The 17,711-nt window shown below is 37.5% G+C and overlaps 1 protein-coding gene across 1 annotated transcript; it reads right to left on the bottom strand.

Moving 5' to 3' along the window:
• Positions 1–1,727: 1,727 nt before the first annotated feature.
• LOC120300667 (vomeronasal type-2 receptor 26-like) lies at positions 1,728–6,659 on the bottom strand. Its single transcript, XM_039326976.1, has 6 exons — positions 6,580–6,659; positions 5,715–6,006; positions 4,294–4,345; positions 3,164–3,351; positions 2,764–2,890; positions 1,728–2,626 (listed from the first exon to the last, which is right to left on the bottom strand). The coding sequence occupies exons 1-6, from the start codon at positions 6,657–6,659 to the stop codon at positions 1,728–1,730; spliced, it is 1,638 nt and encodes a 545-aa protein (XP_039182910.1).
• Positions 6,660–17,711: the final 11,052 nt, after the last annotated feature.

Below are 17,711 nucleotides of genomic sequence, written 5' to 3'. Positions count from 1 at the left end.
TGATGAATATACAGTAGAGGTGACAAATAGATTTAAGGAATTAGATCTGATAGACAGAGTGCCTGAAGAACTATGGATGGAAGTTTGCAACATTGTACAAGAGGTAGCAACTAAAACCATCCCAAAGAAAAAGAAATGCAAGAAAGCAAAATGGCTGTCTGAGGAACCTTTACAAATAGCTGAGGAAAGAAGGGAAGAGAAAGGCAAGGGAGAAAGAGAAAGATACACCCAATTGAATGCAGAATTCCAGAGAGTAGCTAGAAGAGATAAGAATGCCTTCTTAAATGAACAGTGCAAAGAAATAGAAGAAAACAACAGAATAGGGAGGACCAGAGATCTCTTCAAGAAAATTGGAGATATGAAGGGAACGTTTCATGCAAAGATGGGCATGATAAAGGACCAAAATGGCAGAGACCTAACAGAGGCAGAAGAGATTAAGAAGAGATGGCAAAACTACACAGAAGAACTATACAAGAATGAGCTTAACATCCCAGATAACCACACTGAGATGGTCACTGACCTCGAACCAGACATCCTAGAATGTGAAGTGAAATGGGCCTTAGAAAATCTGAGCAACAACAAAGCTAGTGGAGGTGACAGTATTCCAGCTGAGCTATTCAAAATCTTAAAAGACGATGCAGTAAAAGTGCTACACTCAATTTGCCAGCAAATTTGGAAAACTCAACAGTGGCCACAGGATTGGAAAAGGTCAGTTTACATTCCAATTCCAAAGAAAGGCAATGCCAAAGAATGTTCAAACTATCGCACCATTGCACTCATTTCACACGCTAGTAAAGTTATGCTTAAAATCCTACAAGAGCTAAGATATACATGTAGCCCAAGTCACAATATCTAAGTATAATTATTGATCCATTGATTTAGTCACTTTGTTGAAGAATGAAATAAGATTTGTTTCGCATGACCTCGTTCTGATGAATCCATGTTGCAGGGGCATGAACTAGAAGACTTTCAAAATCCCTTCCAACTCTGTTATTCTGTTATTCTGCTAAAGGTTATAAACTTGTTTGTTTCAAGGTGTTGGAAGATTTGTTGCTTGATTATCTTTTTCCAAGATCTTTCCAGGTATTGATGTCAGGCTTATTGATCTATAATTTCATGGATCTATTTTTTTCTCCTTTTTTGATTAAGGACATCACAATGTCCTTAATCAAAAATTAAAATAAATGAAAAATGAGAGGAGAAAAAAAGGTAGTGATGGGGAAATAAAGATATAATAGCAATCTCAGAGGACCTAGAGAATAACCTGGCTTAGAAAGAGTGTTGAGCTTCTTTGTCTTTAAAATCACTTCCAACTCTAAAATTTAGATCAGAATTTCATGGTATGAATTTCTGTCTTTACTCTTTATCACTTCCCACAAGAGATGTCTGTACATAAACTAATATCCTGTTTTTAACTTTTGAATTATAGAAAAACCGAAATGGAAAAGGCCCAAATATCAGGCTCTTTCCCGAAAATTCTACTAAAAACAATCTTTGATTTTGTGAGGAGGTGAAAATTGCACGTAAATGTCTTCATTTCTATCATCAATAGATCAGCAACAGAAAATAGCTCTAACTACTTTAATAGGTACTTCAATTCATTTTTCCATTTCATTAAAATGTGAAATCAAGTTACCTAAATGAAATCCTTATGTAATTATGGTCACTAGGACTTCCTATTCTTGTTTGTTAGAAATTTCTCCTAGTGAGAAAAGTCACATGTTATACTAATTTTTCTTTGTGAGATACTCCCTTTGGTTCAGTTCAGGCCTGAAAACAATGATATAGAATTTTGGCAAGAATATGCATCCCAGTAATGCAGCACTGGAGGACAAGATGGAGAAGATCTCCACAGCTACCATGGCTTTTCCCTTTGTACTCAGATAGGCTGGAAAGAAGGAAATCCACACACTGCAAAAGGCCAACATGCTGAAGGTGATGAACTTGGCTTCATTAAAGCTGTCAGGTAATTTACGGGCAAGAAAAGCTACAATAAAGCTGGCAATGGCCAAGACACCCATATAGCCCAATACACAATAAAAGAAGAAAGCTGACCCCTCATTGCATTGTAAAATAATTTCTTGGAGCTGTAAATGCATGTCCAACTCAGGGAATGGTGGAGATGTTGACAACCAAAGAATACAAATACATACTTGGAAAAAGGAGCAGAAAAGGACAGTAGAAAAAGCCAATCTTTTCCCTAACCATCTTCTCATGTGAGATCCTGGTTTAGTGGCCATGAAAGCAACCAGCACAATGATGGTTTTGGACAGCACACTAGAAATAGCCACTGAGAATGTGGTTCCAAAAGTTGATTGTCGGAGAAGGCAGGTCACTTTACCAGGTTGGCTGAGGAAAAACAAAGAAGAGAGAAAACAGAGCAGAAGAGAAACAAGCAGGGTGTAGGTAAGGGACTGGTTGTTGGCTTTGACAATGGGAGTGTCGCTGTGCTTAATAAAAGTTCCAAGTACCCAAGATGTCAAGAAAAAGAAACCAAGAGCTGATGAGGCTAAACCAATTCCTAAGGGTTCTTCAATAGTTAGAAATACCACCCGTTTCAGGGTACATCCATTCTTTTCTTTATTTGGATAATGATCTTCTGGACATTCAAAACAGTCATCCATATCTGGGAGGAAAGTCAAAGAAATTTGTTATCTGGGCATTCCAAATCAATGAAACTCATTTTATCCATTGTAAGCATCGTAAACTTGTATATACAAGTTTGCTTAAGTCTAATGAAAAATGGTAGAATTCCTACCATACCATTTTGATTTGAAATCTTCCCTTCTGGGCATGGAACACAGTCATAGCAGCAGAACTGATCCCCTTCAATCCCTTTCTTCCAGTCCCCAGGAAAACAAGGGTCATTGCATCGAGAAAATGGAAGAACCTTACCATAAATAAAAAAAATGGTTTGAAAAGAAGGGTTTTTAAAACAGTTTCTGATTTTTCTGATTTCAGATGGAAATGCACACCAAATATGCAACGGCTTTTACATTGCAATATCAGTTTTGTCAATCTGATGAATCATTGATCATCAACAACATTTGAAGGAATATGCCATTGTTTAGTTAAAAAAACCCAGAAATTAGATTTCTAAAGAGACTATGTTCAATATGGGATCCTAATCGATTAAGGCATGGTGGATTCATTAATTCAATACCTGGTTAAAAGCTGGACTCCAGACAATCAAATCTTCATCCATGGATAATTCCTTCCCTTTTGGAGCTTGCAGATCCATCTTTCCAATTCTAACTCTCTGAAAGGATCTGTTTGGAAAAGTGATCAAATTGGTGATGTCAAATCCACCTGTTGCTTCCCCTTTCTCATTCAGGAACACTTCTTCCCCAGCTGAATTGTTGAAAGAAATGCCATGAAAAAATGGATGGAGCTACTTGAAAGAGAATGAAAGAGAGAGGATGTTGAGAGCTATATAATAGAGAGGAGAAAATCATATTAAAGTTTCATTCAATCATTCTTCCAATTGCTATAACTATTATTAAATATATGTGCTTAGAATTTGGATAATCAATATTGCATGATAATGTACATGTCTACACTATATACCTAATTTAATATTAACATAAGGAAAGGAAAGAATGAACTGAAGCAGAAAGTAAAAAAAGATTCTGAATTTTTGTAACTTCCTTTAATTGTGTTTTAGGTTCAATATTTAAACAACTAATTCAAGATAAATCATATCTAATCTTTCCTCATCGATACAAAGTTATTTGACAGTCTGAGGTCTGACTAATGTCCTTTAGCCAGTTTTTAGAATCTGAGATCCAAGCATTCCTCCATAGAGAGATGCAAGATAGAGATTATTGCAAACATGTTTCATACTATGGATGCCTCATCTAAAAAGGACCATTTTTATTTCATTCCTCTAAAACTCTGATAGAGATAGGAAGCTCAGCTTTTTACCCATGAAAAGTTCATGAGCCACACAAAGTTTTGGGGGAATTGACTGTTTTTGGAGAAGGCAATGACAAGTAATCTAAATTATCACTTTAACTAGCTCATATTGTGCAATGTGTGGTGATTTACTAAATAAAGTCTGCTGACATATAAACCATAATTTATACAGTAACTTCTCAATGACCAGAATAATAACAGAAACTACTTTTTCTGTAGAAAAGAACAGTATGTCAGAGTCAAAAGGGACCAGAAGGTCTTTTGATCTTATACTATTTCAGATAAATGGCAGTCCTTCTCTTAAAAATATCCAGTGTAGGAGCATGCAAAACTTCCGAAGGCAAGCTGTTCCATTAATTCATTTTTAATTGTTCTCACCATCAGGAAATTCCAACTTATTTCTAAGTTGTTTTCTCAACATTGATTCCAACTGAAGAAAATATTAAGACTTTACACAATGGGTTCAAAAAACTAATTCTACCTCAAACTGCTTATTGAAATACAAGAAATGTCCAATGAAAAGGGAATACCTGCCAAGCCTGGAGATGTGGAAGGTCAGGATTTTTACACATCATAGTTTTTTTTCTATTGGAATGTAATGTGTATAGAGCTTGCAAAGCATGAGCCACAGCATGAACAGCATTGTAGATACTATAGCTTTGTCCAGTCATTTCCATTTCAAAAGCAGGTCCAGGAAGATCCTCTAGCTTCATCTCACCAGTGCACTGCCTACTCTGCGTTTCTTGTAATTCTCCTTTTGGAAATGAACAATCAAATAACTGTTCCCAAACTTCCCAAAGAAACTCATCTCTGTAGACTGAAAGAGGATTTACGGTCTGAAGAAATTCCTTGAAACCTGTAACTGCTGTTGAATGAGCAGTGAATGAAATAGCCCCATGAAACATCTGGAGATCCCAACTGATTTGGAATCCTGATAATACAAAATCAACCTGTGCAGTCATGATCCATACCTTTCTAAATAATGAAATTTCCTTCCTTTCAGGATCTACCATAAATGTGACAATTCTTAGCCACATAATTGTCAATGCTTCTCCATAGACAAGAAATGCATTGGCTTTGCTATTTATCCAATTCCATGAAACAGTTGAGATTGTTTGATAAATTTGTGGAAAGTCTTCCAGGTTTACTCGTGAAAGCCTCTGTATGAATGATGAGCAGATTCCATTCTTTGCAAGTAAGGGCTGCATTTTTTGTAAGAAATTTTCTCCATTGTTGTTACCAATAGCAAAAATTCCAATCCAGGTCCACCTGAAATGGTGAATTAGTTGGATAATCCCAATGTACTGATGGTCCTCTTTTGGGACCATGAAATAAAGTGAAGAGAGCTTACTGTTCTCAAATTCCTCTTGGGCTAATGAGCCGTATGTCAGCTGCAAGAAAGTAGAGCAGTATTCTCTTCAGTTGTAAAATCAAATGTAATTGTTCTGATCTAGTTTTCATATAATATATATCCAAGGAAGGAATTGTTTTTGTGAAATTCTTCTAAGTATAAATATGGCAGGAATTTCTTGGAATTACTTCAAACACATATAATTGATCAATTCTTGATAGAAGCAAAGAAGTCTATGTTCACGTTTTTCCTCATGTAGCAAATGTCTACAGATATTCACTTCTTGTATTTGGTGTTGTAGTTTCAGAATTATGCTAACTAATAGACCTTAAGCCAGGCAGAACACCTTTTTACAAACCTAAGCTAATCTTAATGCCACTTAATTATTTCATAACAACATCAAGAAGAGAACATAGATTTTTTTCTGTTTAACCCTTTCACCACTTACTTGTGGAATCTTGAAGAATCTTGTAATTTCAGCAATATGAGATGATGTGACAAAATCCAATCCCCCAATAATAGCCATGAGATTCTTCTGGCTATCACACCTGTAGTTAGGAACAAATTCCTGGGATTTGAAAAGGAGGTCCAGAGTGGTGCGATAGGTCATCTTTGCATTGAGGTAACTGTCATAGATGTGGAACCCGAGAGTGATGTTAGGTAACATCTGGGAGTCTTCATTGATCTCCTTCACAGCAAAGGCCAAGGCAAGGACGTGTTGATGAAATTTGGTGATTATGCTACAAATAATTTAAATCCCCCATTGAATTTTGTTTATAAGCCTTGTAAGGTGGCATCATTCCCATATAAGTAAGAAACATCTTATGGTAGTAATAAGACAATGGCTTTCCTAAAATGCTTAATAATTTGTGCAGAGTTCAAATTTATTTTAAACAGTATTTCCATGATTTCCAACAAATATGTACTACAAGAAATATAAGTAGTGGCCCTTTTCAAACTAGTATATTTCCTATCACATTTTCAAAAAAGTGTATATGAATAGATTCAGGAGGTATCACTTACTTACTATATGTTTGTTTTGTTAAGAGAGATAATGCCAAACCTGTTTAAAAAAATTCTTTATGTCAGTAATTGTTCAAATAGAGACTTCTTGATCTTAAATTTTGTACATTTCATGTCAAGGACTTTGAAAAAAATCTAAAGGTTATTTTTTCTCCCACAACCAGTTACAACTCAGAAAATATAAGACATAAATTACATAAAAAATCCTAAATGTATAAACAAAGATCTTTTAGTCATATAATGGATTTTTGAAAATCTGGGTAAGATTAGATAGAGAAAAATATTCTTACGTTGGTATTTCATAAGATTTTATAGAAGGGTTTTCACTAAATTTAATTTCATAAAGGTGGTAAGTCATGTGAGATGCCATCACACCAATGATGAAGTCACCATGCTGATACCACTCATGTTGTACAAGGAAAGCAACACTTGCAGGACATCTCAGAGTAACTACTTTGTGCACCAAAAATATCAGAAACAATTTTTTCATGCTTTTGTTATTGTTAAAATGTTTTTCCATTCTATTGATCAGGAAGTACATATAATTCAATACTTCATCTAAAGATTGATCCAAGGCTTATATCTGAGAATGCACCTAATGAGACAATCTATCAGTTTTTATTTAAAGATCCACATGAGCGCAAAATTGCATCTTGAACACCACCAGGATTTGAACAGATACTCTGGGAGAGGAAAACAGAGGGTAGAAAGCTGAAGCAAAGTATCTGACAGACCCATTATTACCCTTGTGCCAAACTTCCTGTGGTTCAAGTGTTACTTTATATCCAAACTGATACCTTGGTCATTGTAGAATATAATTCCGTTCTGTGCAGCCTTTGGTGTTTTGGTCTAGCTAAGAAAACTTGGTGATTCCTCTAGGAGATAATTGTTCTGTTTTGATGAGATAATAATTGGCTAATAGTTCAACTATTTTTTTTTAAATGAACAAATGCCAATGACAGTAATATAAGAGAGATTTGTAATAAAATATATGATTAGTTGTTGAAAGTATTTTTTGAAGTTACTATGTTTGATTTCTACCACTTTTTCACAAAATAGAATATAAACAGATCCAGCAGGTATTAGTCATTTATTGTGTGTATATTTTGTGAGGAGTTACAATGCACACTTTTTTTAAAAAAAATACGTTGAGTTTACTAATAATCTTCAAAAAATTTCTTGCATTAAAGTTTCCTACTTTAACAAAATCTAAAGAATATTATTTCTTCTTTCACAATTAGAAACATTTGAAAGACAGAGTGGCTTACATTACATATAAAGCCTACATTTATGCTGAAACACCTTTTACTCATTTCAGCAATTTTGGGCGAATTGGCTAAGATTATAAAAAGGTAAAAACAATCTTTACATGGTATGTCATAAGATTTTACAGAAGAAAGTTCCTTAAACTTCAATTTATACCAACATGTCCCATATATCATCAAGAGAATTCAGCACAATATACACTTTGTGTGCTTCTGAAAACCCCATTCCTTGCCCTTCTAATTCAAGGAAGATTTTTCTTATGAACTGGAGGTGATCCAACCAACTTTCTCCAGACTGTAGCCTTGCTCTATAGTTTTCTTATGACAGTTACTTTACAGCTTGTGGTCTCTCTTACATAAATTCTGTGTAAGACAAGCCAGTATTCTCTAGCAGATTAGTTAGCCCATGTACATGCATTAGCTGACTATCTTCCCAGTACAAAATTATGCTCGCTAGGGCTTTTTCTCTTTGTCACCAAGACGTCCTGGAGGATATTTTACACAAATCCTCCCTCTGCAGAAACATTCTCATTTTTAAGCTCCATGAGAGAAAGTTAGACTCATTAAGATGAGACAAAGGAAAAGCTGTTCCAGCACAATGCTATCTTGTAACAGATAGCATTGTGCTGTGTACACAAGCTAATTGTTCTCAACCTTCCTTGGGCTCATGAAAAACTTTCACTCTCTCATCAGACTATCCTTACTCTTGAGAAAAATTTACTCCTGCTACTTCAGGGCACATCTGGGCTGATAACATGTTAAGGAATTGTGTAGCAACTGTCCAGATGAAATTGGAGACACTAAGACAAACTTTTTATATATATTATATTTAACATTTAATTTTATAACAGTCTTTATCATCAACCAGAATAAAAGAACACAAGATAATCAGGAACACAAGACTATCATGAAGTAAATTAAATAGTAAAGAGAACACACAGAAGAAAAAGGTGGAGAAAAAAGGGAAATACCCCCTTTATACTTAAGGCAACCAATCATAGCATAGATTGCCTCATGCATGAGTCATCACTCTCTAACTAATCTACCTCAACTGTGTCTTCTGGCCTATTACAGTATACACCAGGGGTGTCAAGCTGTCGACCCACGGGCCAGATGTGTCATCCGGAAGCCACACCCACCTCATTGCCAACAATGGCAAAACAGTCCTGATATGTTGCGCGACATCACATAATGTCATGAGTTTGACATTTCTGGTGTACACTTTCCTGTTCCAGCTACTAAAGTCAATATCCTAAAATAGGGGTACTACTATTCTGTCCATGTGCTTCAATGCCCCCAACCTCAATTGAAACTGGGGAAACAGTACCTGATGGGGCTCCTAGGAGAGCATCCATCTGTTGCCCCAGAAAATTGATTGAGACGTTTCTGTGTGTTGATCCTGGTAATAAAGTACTGGGGGCATCCTTTAGTTGACATTGATTACTGTCTCTTATTGGGTATTATAGCCCTGCAGAAGCAAGTCTACAGCACAGTTGTGGTCTCTATGTGTGGAAAGGACTGCTTCTTCATCCTTCCCAAAACATCTGGAAAATCTGTGTACTTAACTGGTATCTTAGCTTTTCCCTACTTGGGGCTTTCTGCCAGTTCCTGTAAAGGATCTGTTAATGTGCTGCTCGTATTTGGTTGATAAGATGGAGCTGGAGCTGGAGTTCCAGCCTAGGATTTGAAGTTTCAGCCACCCTGAACTCAAGATGATCGGAAAGAGAAGGTGGCTGGTGACATACAGGGTTAGCAGTTCTGTATGATGGGCTATTGCTAGATATTGAAGTGCCTAGAATGACTGTAGGGATTTGTAGAGTTTAACCACTGCAAAATCTATAAAGTTGGTTCTTGCCCCAGAATCCACTAACCCTATAGTCCCTTATTCCAGTGGTAGGTCAAGGGAACATAAAATTTCAAAGATGTATCTTCATTTAGGTGGGGTTGATCTTTCTTTCATGTCTGAATATTCCCTAGGGATGCTTCAGTTTCCCTAGTTCTGGCCTCTGTGTTCAGCACAGTGGTCTCCCATGCCTTGGCTAAGAGGTCTTTCTCCTTTCTGGAGGCTCTGGTTAGGCGAATTCTCACTATATGCCCAGAATCTCCACAGTAAAACAAACAAAGAAACAAACAACAATAAAAAACAATGCCAGGTCTCTACACGTCTCTCTTTCTTCAGCAAAAGCAATCTCTTTATTTCTCCTATTTGAATGGGCTCCTCTCCCCATGGCTCAGTCCTTGTCAGCAACAAGGGAGAGAAGGCTGAGTAGCTAACCTGTGATGTTAGCTCTCCATCTGATGTTCAAACTGGCTTTGAATAACTTCCAAGCATGAGTGGATGATAACAGAAAGATGGTAGATTTGCTCCACTATCTGTTGATGTCCTTGCCTTATGAGTTCAGTGCCAATTGATTCATTTAATCCACCTCTAAACTAAGCCATTACAGTTGGAACATTCTAGCTGAGGTTTTCCATGATTAATTTGTTTCAATCAGAGTAGAGTTGGAAGGGACCTTGGAGTCTTCTAGTCCAGCCCCCTGCTCAAGAAGGAGACCCTATACCTGTGGTGGTGAACCTATGGCACGCATGCCATAGATGGCACGCAGAGCCCTCTCTTTGGGCACAGTCCTAGGCCTTCAGCTGGGTTTTATATAACCCAGTCCTAGGCCTTCAGCTGGGTTTTATAAAACCTTTTGCTTTAGGCCTTTGCCGTATGCAAAAAAAAAAAAGGGTTCAATCAATCAATCAATTTCACTTCTCATGGGAAAAAAAGATCTCACAAAGTTGGAATTGATTGATTGAACTTTTAATCTCACCCACTCTGCCATTAACACCACAGCCATGCCCACCCAATGGGCCGTGCCCACCCAATGGACCACACCCACTCAATTGGTCACACCCACCCAATGGGCCACACCCACCCGACACCCGACCATACATAAGTGGGTTTTGGGTTGCAGTTTGGGCACTCGGTCTCTAAAAGGTTCGCCATCACTGCCCTATACTATTTCAGGCAAGTGATTGCCAGTCTCATCTTGAAAAGCTCCAGTGATGAAACACCCATAACTTCTGTCAGCAAGCTGTTCCATTGGTTAATTTTCTTCACTGTTAGGAAGTTTCTCCTTAATTCCAGGTTTCTTCTCTCCTGGATTAGTTTCTATCCACTGTTTCTTGCCCTGCTCTCTGGTGCTTTAGAAAATAAATTGACCCCCTCCTTTTAGTGGCAACCTCTCAAATACTGGAATATGAAATTCTAACAAAATGAAATTCAGTGATGAAATAAGTAAGGTTCTACATTTAGGCAAGAAAAAGCAAATGCACAGGTATAATGTCATGGTTGCGCTAGATAAAGCCAATTCAAAGAACTTCAAAGCAAAGATTTCTTCCTTAAAGGACATTTTATTCAGGAAACAAAGTATTGGCAATTACATAGTTGACCCCAAGACTAAAGTTCCCTCCCCCCCTGATACAATGTAACAAGTTGCAATTCCCACCCAAGAAAGGCTGTCATAAATCACATTCACCAATTAATCTAAAATGAGGGCTCTCCTCCCTACTTTTCAGTCTTCCAAAACTTTATCTAGATTTGACCTTGAAGCTCCCCCAGCTGCAATTGTTTAGGCTAACTGAAAAAGCCCAGCATTTCCCCCTTCCCCCATTCTACATCTGAGAATCCCAAACAACAGAAAAGCACAAAGAAAGCAAAAGGTAAAATGGCTGCAATTTCTTAATGGTCCCAGCGCTGACATATAGTATAGGTGGTACCTTGCTCAATACTAGTAACTGTGAGAGGGATATTGGAGTCCTAGTGGACAATCACTTAAATATGAGCCAGCAGTGTGCTGCAGCTGCCAAAAAAGCCAACACAGTGCTGGGCTGCATTAACAGAGGGATAGAATCAAGATCACTTGAAGTATTAATACAACTTTACAATGCCTTGGTAAGGCCACACTTGGAATACTGCATCCAGTTTTGGTCACCATGATGTAAAAAGATGTTGGGACTCTCGAAAGAGTACAGAGAAGAGCAACAAAGATGATTAGAGGTCTGGAGGCTAAAACATATAAAGAATGGTTGCTGGAATTGGGTATGTCTAGTTTAATGAAGAGAAGGATGAGGGGGGACATGATAGCAGTGTTCCAATATCTCAGGAGCTGCCACAAAGAAGAGGGAGTCAAGCTATTTTCCAAAGCGCCAGAAGGCAGGACAAGAAGCAACGGGTGGAAACTAATCAAGGAGAGAAGCAGTTAGAACTAAGGAGTAACTTTCTGACAGTTAGAACAATTAACCAGTGGAACAACCTGCCTCCAGAAGCGGTGAATGCTCCAACACTGGAAGTCTTTAAGAAGAGATTGGACAGCCATTTGAACAAGGAGATAATTGTTCTGTTTTGATGAGATAATAATTGGCCAATGGTTCAACTATTTTTTTTTAAATGAGTAAATGTCAATGACAGTAATTTTTTTAAAAAATAAGGTTTTTATTTATAAAACAGTTAAAACAAAGATGGACATAATGTAACATTCCAGTGTATATATTTCTAACAATTTGTTCCTCATCATACATATAATTCTTAATTTCTATATATACATATTTTTCTATACAATACAGTCTCTAATTTGTTTCTCTATATACTGACATACAGTTTTATATATCTCCATCTTAAGACTAACTTAAAACCTGAAAAGTTCTCCTTGATTCACACCAACAATAGAATTTGTCCCAGATTTCAAAGTAATCTGACTCTGTCTTGTCCTTCATTTCCATTGTGAGCCTATCCATATCAGCACATGGTAAGATTTTATATAAAATCTCTTCTTCTGTTGGAATTTCTTTATTCTTCCAGTTTTGTGCATACGCCAATCTAGCAGCCGTGAGAATATGTAGCATCAAGTACAATATCCCTTTTGTCGTATTTCTGCGTAGTTATGCCTAGTAGGAAGAGTTCTGGTTTTAGCTCTACCTTTATCATTAGTATTTTTTCCAGCCATTTTTTAACCTTGTTCCAAAAGTCACGGGCTTTTGAGCACTCCCACCACATGTGGTAATATGTCCCTCTTGCCAATTTACATTTCCAGCATGTGGAAGAAATATTTGGACCCATTTTAGCTAATCTTGTGGGTGGGAGATGCCTTCTGTAGAACATTTTGTAGAGGTTTTCTTTGTAGGAGGTGGCCAAAGTAAGCTTCCTATTTGGTACCCATAATTCTTGCCAGATATGCAGATCAAAGTTGAGATCAAAATCCCTGCTCCACGTTAACATGGTTTCTTTTACCTGTTCTTCATACATTGCCTGATCTAACAAATAATGATATAGCTTTTTAATCATTTTATCCTCAGTACCTAGTAATATTTTATCCTGCCCTATCAGTTCTATTTTTATGCCTCACTCTTTTTTATCTTTCCAATATCTTGCCTGTAGTTGAAGGTATGCCCACCATTCTAGTTCTATCCCTTCGATCAATGACAGTAATTTAAGGGAGATTTGTAATAAAATATATGCTTAGTTGTAGAAAGTGTTTTTTGAAGCTACCACATTGATTTTCTACCATTTTTTCACAAAATAGAATATGAACAGATCCACCAGGTATCAGTCTTTTATTGCATGTATGTTTTGTGAGGAATAACAATGCACAATTTTTTAAAAAAACTACCTTGAGTTGACTAAAAATCTTCAAAATATTTCTTGCACCAAAGTTTCCTACATTCTATAGCCAACACTTAACAAAATCTAAAGAATCTTATTTCTTCAACCACAACTAGAAATATTTGAAAGACAGAGTGGCTTACATTAGAGATACAGTAAAACCTTTTGCTCATTTCAGCAATTTGGGGGGAGCTGGCTAAGATTATAAAAAGAAAAAAAAACCTCTTTATATGATATGTCATAAGGTTTTACACAAGGATGTTCCTTCAATTTCAGTTCATAAAAATGATAAACTATATTGGATGTCATGCCACCAATTAATAAATCACCACTCTGCATGGAGATCTATAAGGGGCTGCCCTTGAAAAGTATCTGGAAGCTCCAGTTGATTCAAAGTGCAGGCCCCCGTATGGTTTTATGCACACCCAGATTATACATATGCCAGCTGTCTTGTGGGAGTTGCATTGGCTGACAATTTGCTTCCGGGTACAATTCAAGGTACTAGTTGTCACCTTTAAACCCTACATGGCTTGGGACCAAGTTATTTGAAGAACTGTCTCTTCCTGATCAGATCCACATGATCCACTAGAGCAAGGAGGCAGGCAATGTTTAGATTGGCCGCCACTTTGACACTCTTTTGCAAAGACATGAGCATATGGTTTTGCCAGTAGGTCTGTGGAACTCAGAGTAGGTTGGAACCTATGAAGTCACTCAACTGATTCATTGTAATCCACGCAGGTGTGTTTTTATTGTTTATATATTGGGTTTCATTTTTTTTAAATAGCTTACAGACACTGACTGTCAACACTACAAATGAATTTGGCTGCAGCCATTTTCATCTCATTTTTCGGTTGCAACAGAAATGGGAAGAGGTGTGTGTATTCTTTTTGTCTAGCTAAAACATAAAATTGTTCTGTGGGAACCAAGGTCATTGCTACCAGAGTTTTGGCAGGTAGAAGTGTCTGCTAGAAAGACCGCCAAACTAGTGCATTGGGGAATGTGATTTATGACATAGAAATGGGGTGGGAAGTTCATCTTTGTAACTTTATAACTTTGGAAGAAGGGAATTTTAGTCTTGGTTTAAACTTTGTTCATGCTGATACTATGTAGCCATTTAAAATGCTCTTTGAGGAAAGCAATTGTTTCGGAGTCCTTTTTTCTATTGGGTTCATCTATTGGAACAATGACATTGACAGTGAGTGGGAGGCCATAAAATTCTGTGAAATAAATAAATAAATACATAAATAAAACTCCATACAATGATGTTTCATAAGGTTTTATTCAAGGATTTTCCTTAAATTTCAATTTATATATAGTGGAGCTGGGGTGAGAATGGGGCAAGCAGAGAGGTTTTGCGGGAGCTCAAGCAACTGCTGTGGTTCTGGTGGCAAGATGTTGCTCTGAGGAGGGAAGAAAAGGTAGGAGGAAGCCAATGGGAGAGGAGAGACAAAGAGACTGGAAAGTAGCATTTGGCTGCACGTTGAGCAGAGCCAGCTGAATGAGGAGAGAGAAAGAGACTGGAAGGTGGTGTTTGGCTGGACATCAAGAAGAGCCAGATGAGGAAGAGAGAGAGAGTAGCTTAATGGAGCCTGCCATCCAGAGCCAGCTGAGTGAAGAAATAGAGATAGAGTAAGAAGGTGGGATCTTTGTATTTTTCTGCTTTGTTGCAAGCAAGCCGGACGAAGAGGGGGGATAGAGAGTGAGAGTAGCATGTTGAAGTTTTTCTTGGTTTTTCTTCATTACGACAGGCCAGACAAAGAGAGAATAGGTTGGGGAGTTTTATTTCTTTTCCCTTATTGGAGCCAGCTGGTTGGAGGGAGAGTCAGGAAAGAGTTTGACTGGGTTGAGGGTATGTCTTTTAGTGGGAAGTAGAGGAATTTTTAAAGCTTGTGGAAACGGAAAGGGATTAAGGAAGGGATGGGGAAATTACATATAGTGAGGGCAGAGAGAGACAAGGAGATTGGATAAAGGAGGTCCCCTTTGAGCTCCAGAGAGGGATTGATTACCATCATCTTAGGCAAGAGACTGACAACCATTGGCATAGGCAAGTCGCTGTTACCAGTGACTGACGACCATCGCTCTAGGCAAGTTTCTGTTACCAGAACTGACTAACATTGTCTTAGGAAAGTTGCTGTCACCAAAGACTGACAACCATTGGCTTAGGCAAGTTGCTGTCACCAGAGACTGGCTACCATCATCATAGGCAAGCTGCTACTATCAGACACTGGCTAATATCATCCTAAGCAGGTTGCTGTTATTAGGGACTGACTACTACTGTTGTACACCAGCTGCTGTTACCAGGACCTGACTACCATCGTCTCCTGTCAGTCTTACTGCCTGAGGTCAACCATCATCATCCCACATGAGTTACCATCAAAAGAGATTAACCATCACCACCCCATGGGCATGGCTGCCAACTGTGACTGAACATCACCATGCTACATGCCCTGTTAGGCAGAGGTGCCAATGTGAGAGACTCCTTGGGTTGGCAGCCAGCTGAAGAGGGGGGCAAGAGGGTCAAGACTTTAGCGCTCCCTCCAGGAGTGGTGCTACATATACAACTGGTAAAGTATGTGGGACATCATGCCACCGATGATGAGAAAAGGGGAAGTATCACTTGCAAAGTAGTCCAGAGTATTGAGTTTCTATCTCAATTAGGGTTGCATGTGCACTATAATTTGGGCCACTTGCCCTGCCCATAAGGTCTGTTTATCTATCTATCTATCTATCTATCTATCTATCTATCTATCTATCTATCTACATTTCTACCTACATACTTATATACCTATCTATTATCAACATCAAGTGAATATTCAAAATTTCTTTGGGTTTTTCATGTTTGTAGTCCCTCCCTATATCAGAGAGGGCGATACATGTTTTCTAGGATTTGTGCTGAATTTTAGGTGATTTTCTTGAAAAATGCCACACTTCTTATTGTAAACCCATTCAAATCACTCTTTGTTATGGTCATTGGTGAGCATACATTTTGAATGAAGGATGAGACAGAAGGAAGAATACATTTCATTTCACTGTATTTCCCATATTATTAATATATGATAACAGGTTGCTCTGGAAATGGATTTATTGATAGAGTGAATGGTTATGAACCAGCATGAACACCTATTTCAAGGTGCAGTTAAATGTACAGGATTCACAAACTCAATACATTCTACATTTCAAGACCCCTAAAATAATCAAACCTGCTATCATATAATAGTATGCTCAATACACATTAATAAAATGACAAAAACAGTTCTTACTATATTTATGTAGTGCTTTATTCTTTTTTGTCACTAATTTCTCTGGGCCAGAAAGATCACATGTTATACTAATTTCCCTTTGTGAGTTGCTCCCTATGGTTGATGTCAGCCCAGCAAACAATGATGTAGATTTTGGCAAAAATATGCATCCCAGTAATGCAGCACTGAAGGACCAACAGAGAAGACCTCCAAAACTACCATGGCGTTTCCTTTTGTGCTCAGGGAGACTGGAAAGAAGGAGATCCAAACACTGCAAAAGGCCAACATGCTGAAGGTGATGAACTTGGCTTCATCAAAGCTGTCAGGTAATTTATGGGCAACAAAAGCCACCATAAAGCTGGCAAGAGCTAAGATATACATGTAGCCCAAGTCACAATATCTAAGTATATTTCATTGATCCATTGATTTAGTCACTTTGTTGAAGAATGAAATAAGATTTGTTTGGCATGACCTCTTTTTGATGAATCCATGTTGCTTGAGCAGGGGGATGAACTAGAAAACTTTCAAAGTCCCTTCCAACTCTGTTATTCTGCTACAGGTTATAACCTTGTTTGTTTCAAGGTGTTGGAAGGTTTGTTTCTGGATTATCTTTTTCCAAGATCTTTCCAGGTATTGATGTCAGGCTGATTGATCTATAATTTCATGGATCTATTTTTTTCTCCTTTTTGATTAAGGACACCACAATGTCCTTAATCAAAAATTAAAATAAATGAAAAATGAGAGGAGAAACAAAGGTAGTGAAGGGAAATACAGATATAATTGCAATCTCAGAGGACCTAGAGAATAACCTGGCCTAGAAAGAGTGTTGAGTTTCTTTGTCTTTAAAATCATTTCCAACTCTAAGACTTAGTTCAGAATTTCATCGTATGAATTTCTGTCTTTACTCTTTATCACTTCCCACAAGAGATGTCTGTACATAAACTAATATCCTGTTTTAAATTTTGAATTATAGAGAAACCCAAATGGAAAAGGCCCAAATATCAGGCTCTTTCCCTGAAATTCTACTAAAAACAATCTTTGATTTTGTGAAGAAGTGAAAATTGCACGTAAATGTCTTCATTTCTATCATCAATAGATCAGCAACAGAAAATAGCTCTAACTACTTTAATAGGTACTTCAATTCATTTTTCCATTTCATTAAAATGTGAAATCAAGTTACCTAAATGAAATCCTTATGTAATTATGGTCACTAGGACTTCCTATTCTTGTTTGTTAGGAATTTCTCCTACTGAGAAAAGTCACATGTTATA

The sequence above is a fragment of the Crotalus tigris genome, unplaced genomic scaffold (genome assembly GCF_016545835.1).
Source record: "Crotalus tigris isolate CLP2741 ecotype Arizona unplaced genomic scaffold, ASM1654583v1 scf7180000017614.5298720, whole genome shotgun sequence".
Taxonomy (NCBI): domain Eukaryota; kingdom Metazoa; phylum Chordata; class Lepidosauria; order Squamata; family Viperidae; genus Crotalus; species Crotalus tigris.
The sequence above is the reverse complement of the archived record's forward strand: the minus strand, read 5'-3'. Positions and strand labels throughout refer to the sequence as shown.

What these genes read in the sequence shown, in the direction of transcription:
- LOC120300667 (XM_039326976.1), bottom strand. Translation starts at nt 6,659, where the DNA reads ATGGCATCTCACATGACTTACCACCTTTATGAAATTAAATTTAGTGAA. An exon ending in TAAGTTGGAATTTCCTGATG is followed by an intron (nt 3,352 to 4,293) that starts GTGAGAACAATT and finishes TCAACAATTCAG; the next exon opens with CTGGGGAAGAAGTGTTCCTG. An exon ending in GAAGATTTCAAATCAAAATG is followed by an intron (nt 2,627 to 2,763) that starts GTATGGTAGGAA and finishes CTTTCCTCCCAG; the next exon opens with ATATGGATGACTGTTTTGAA.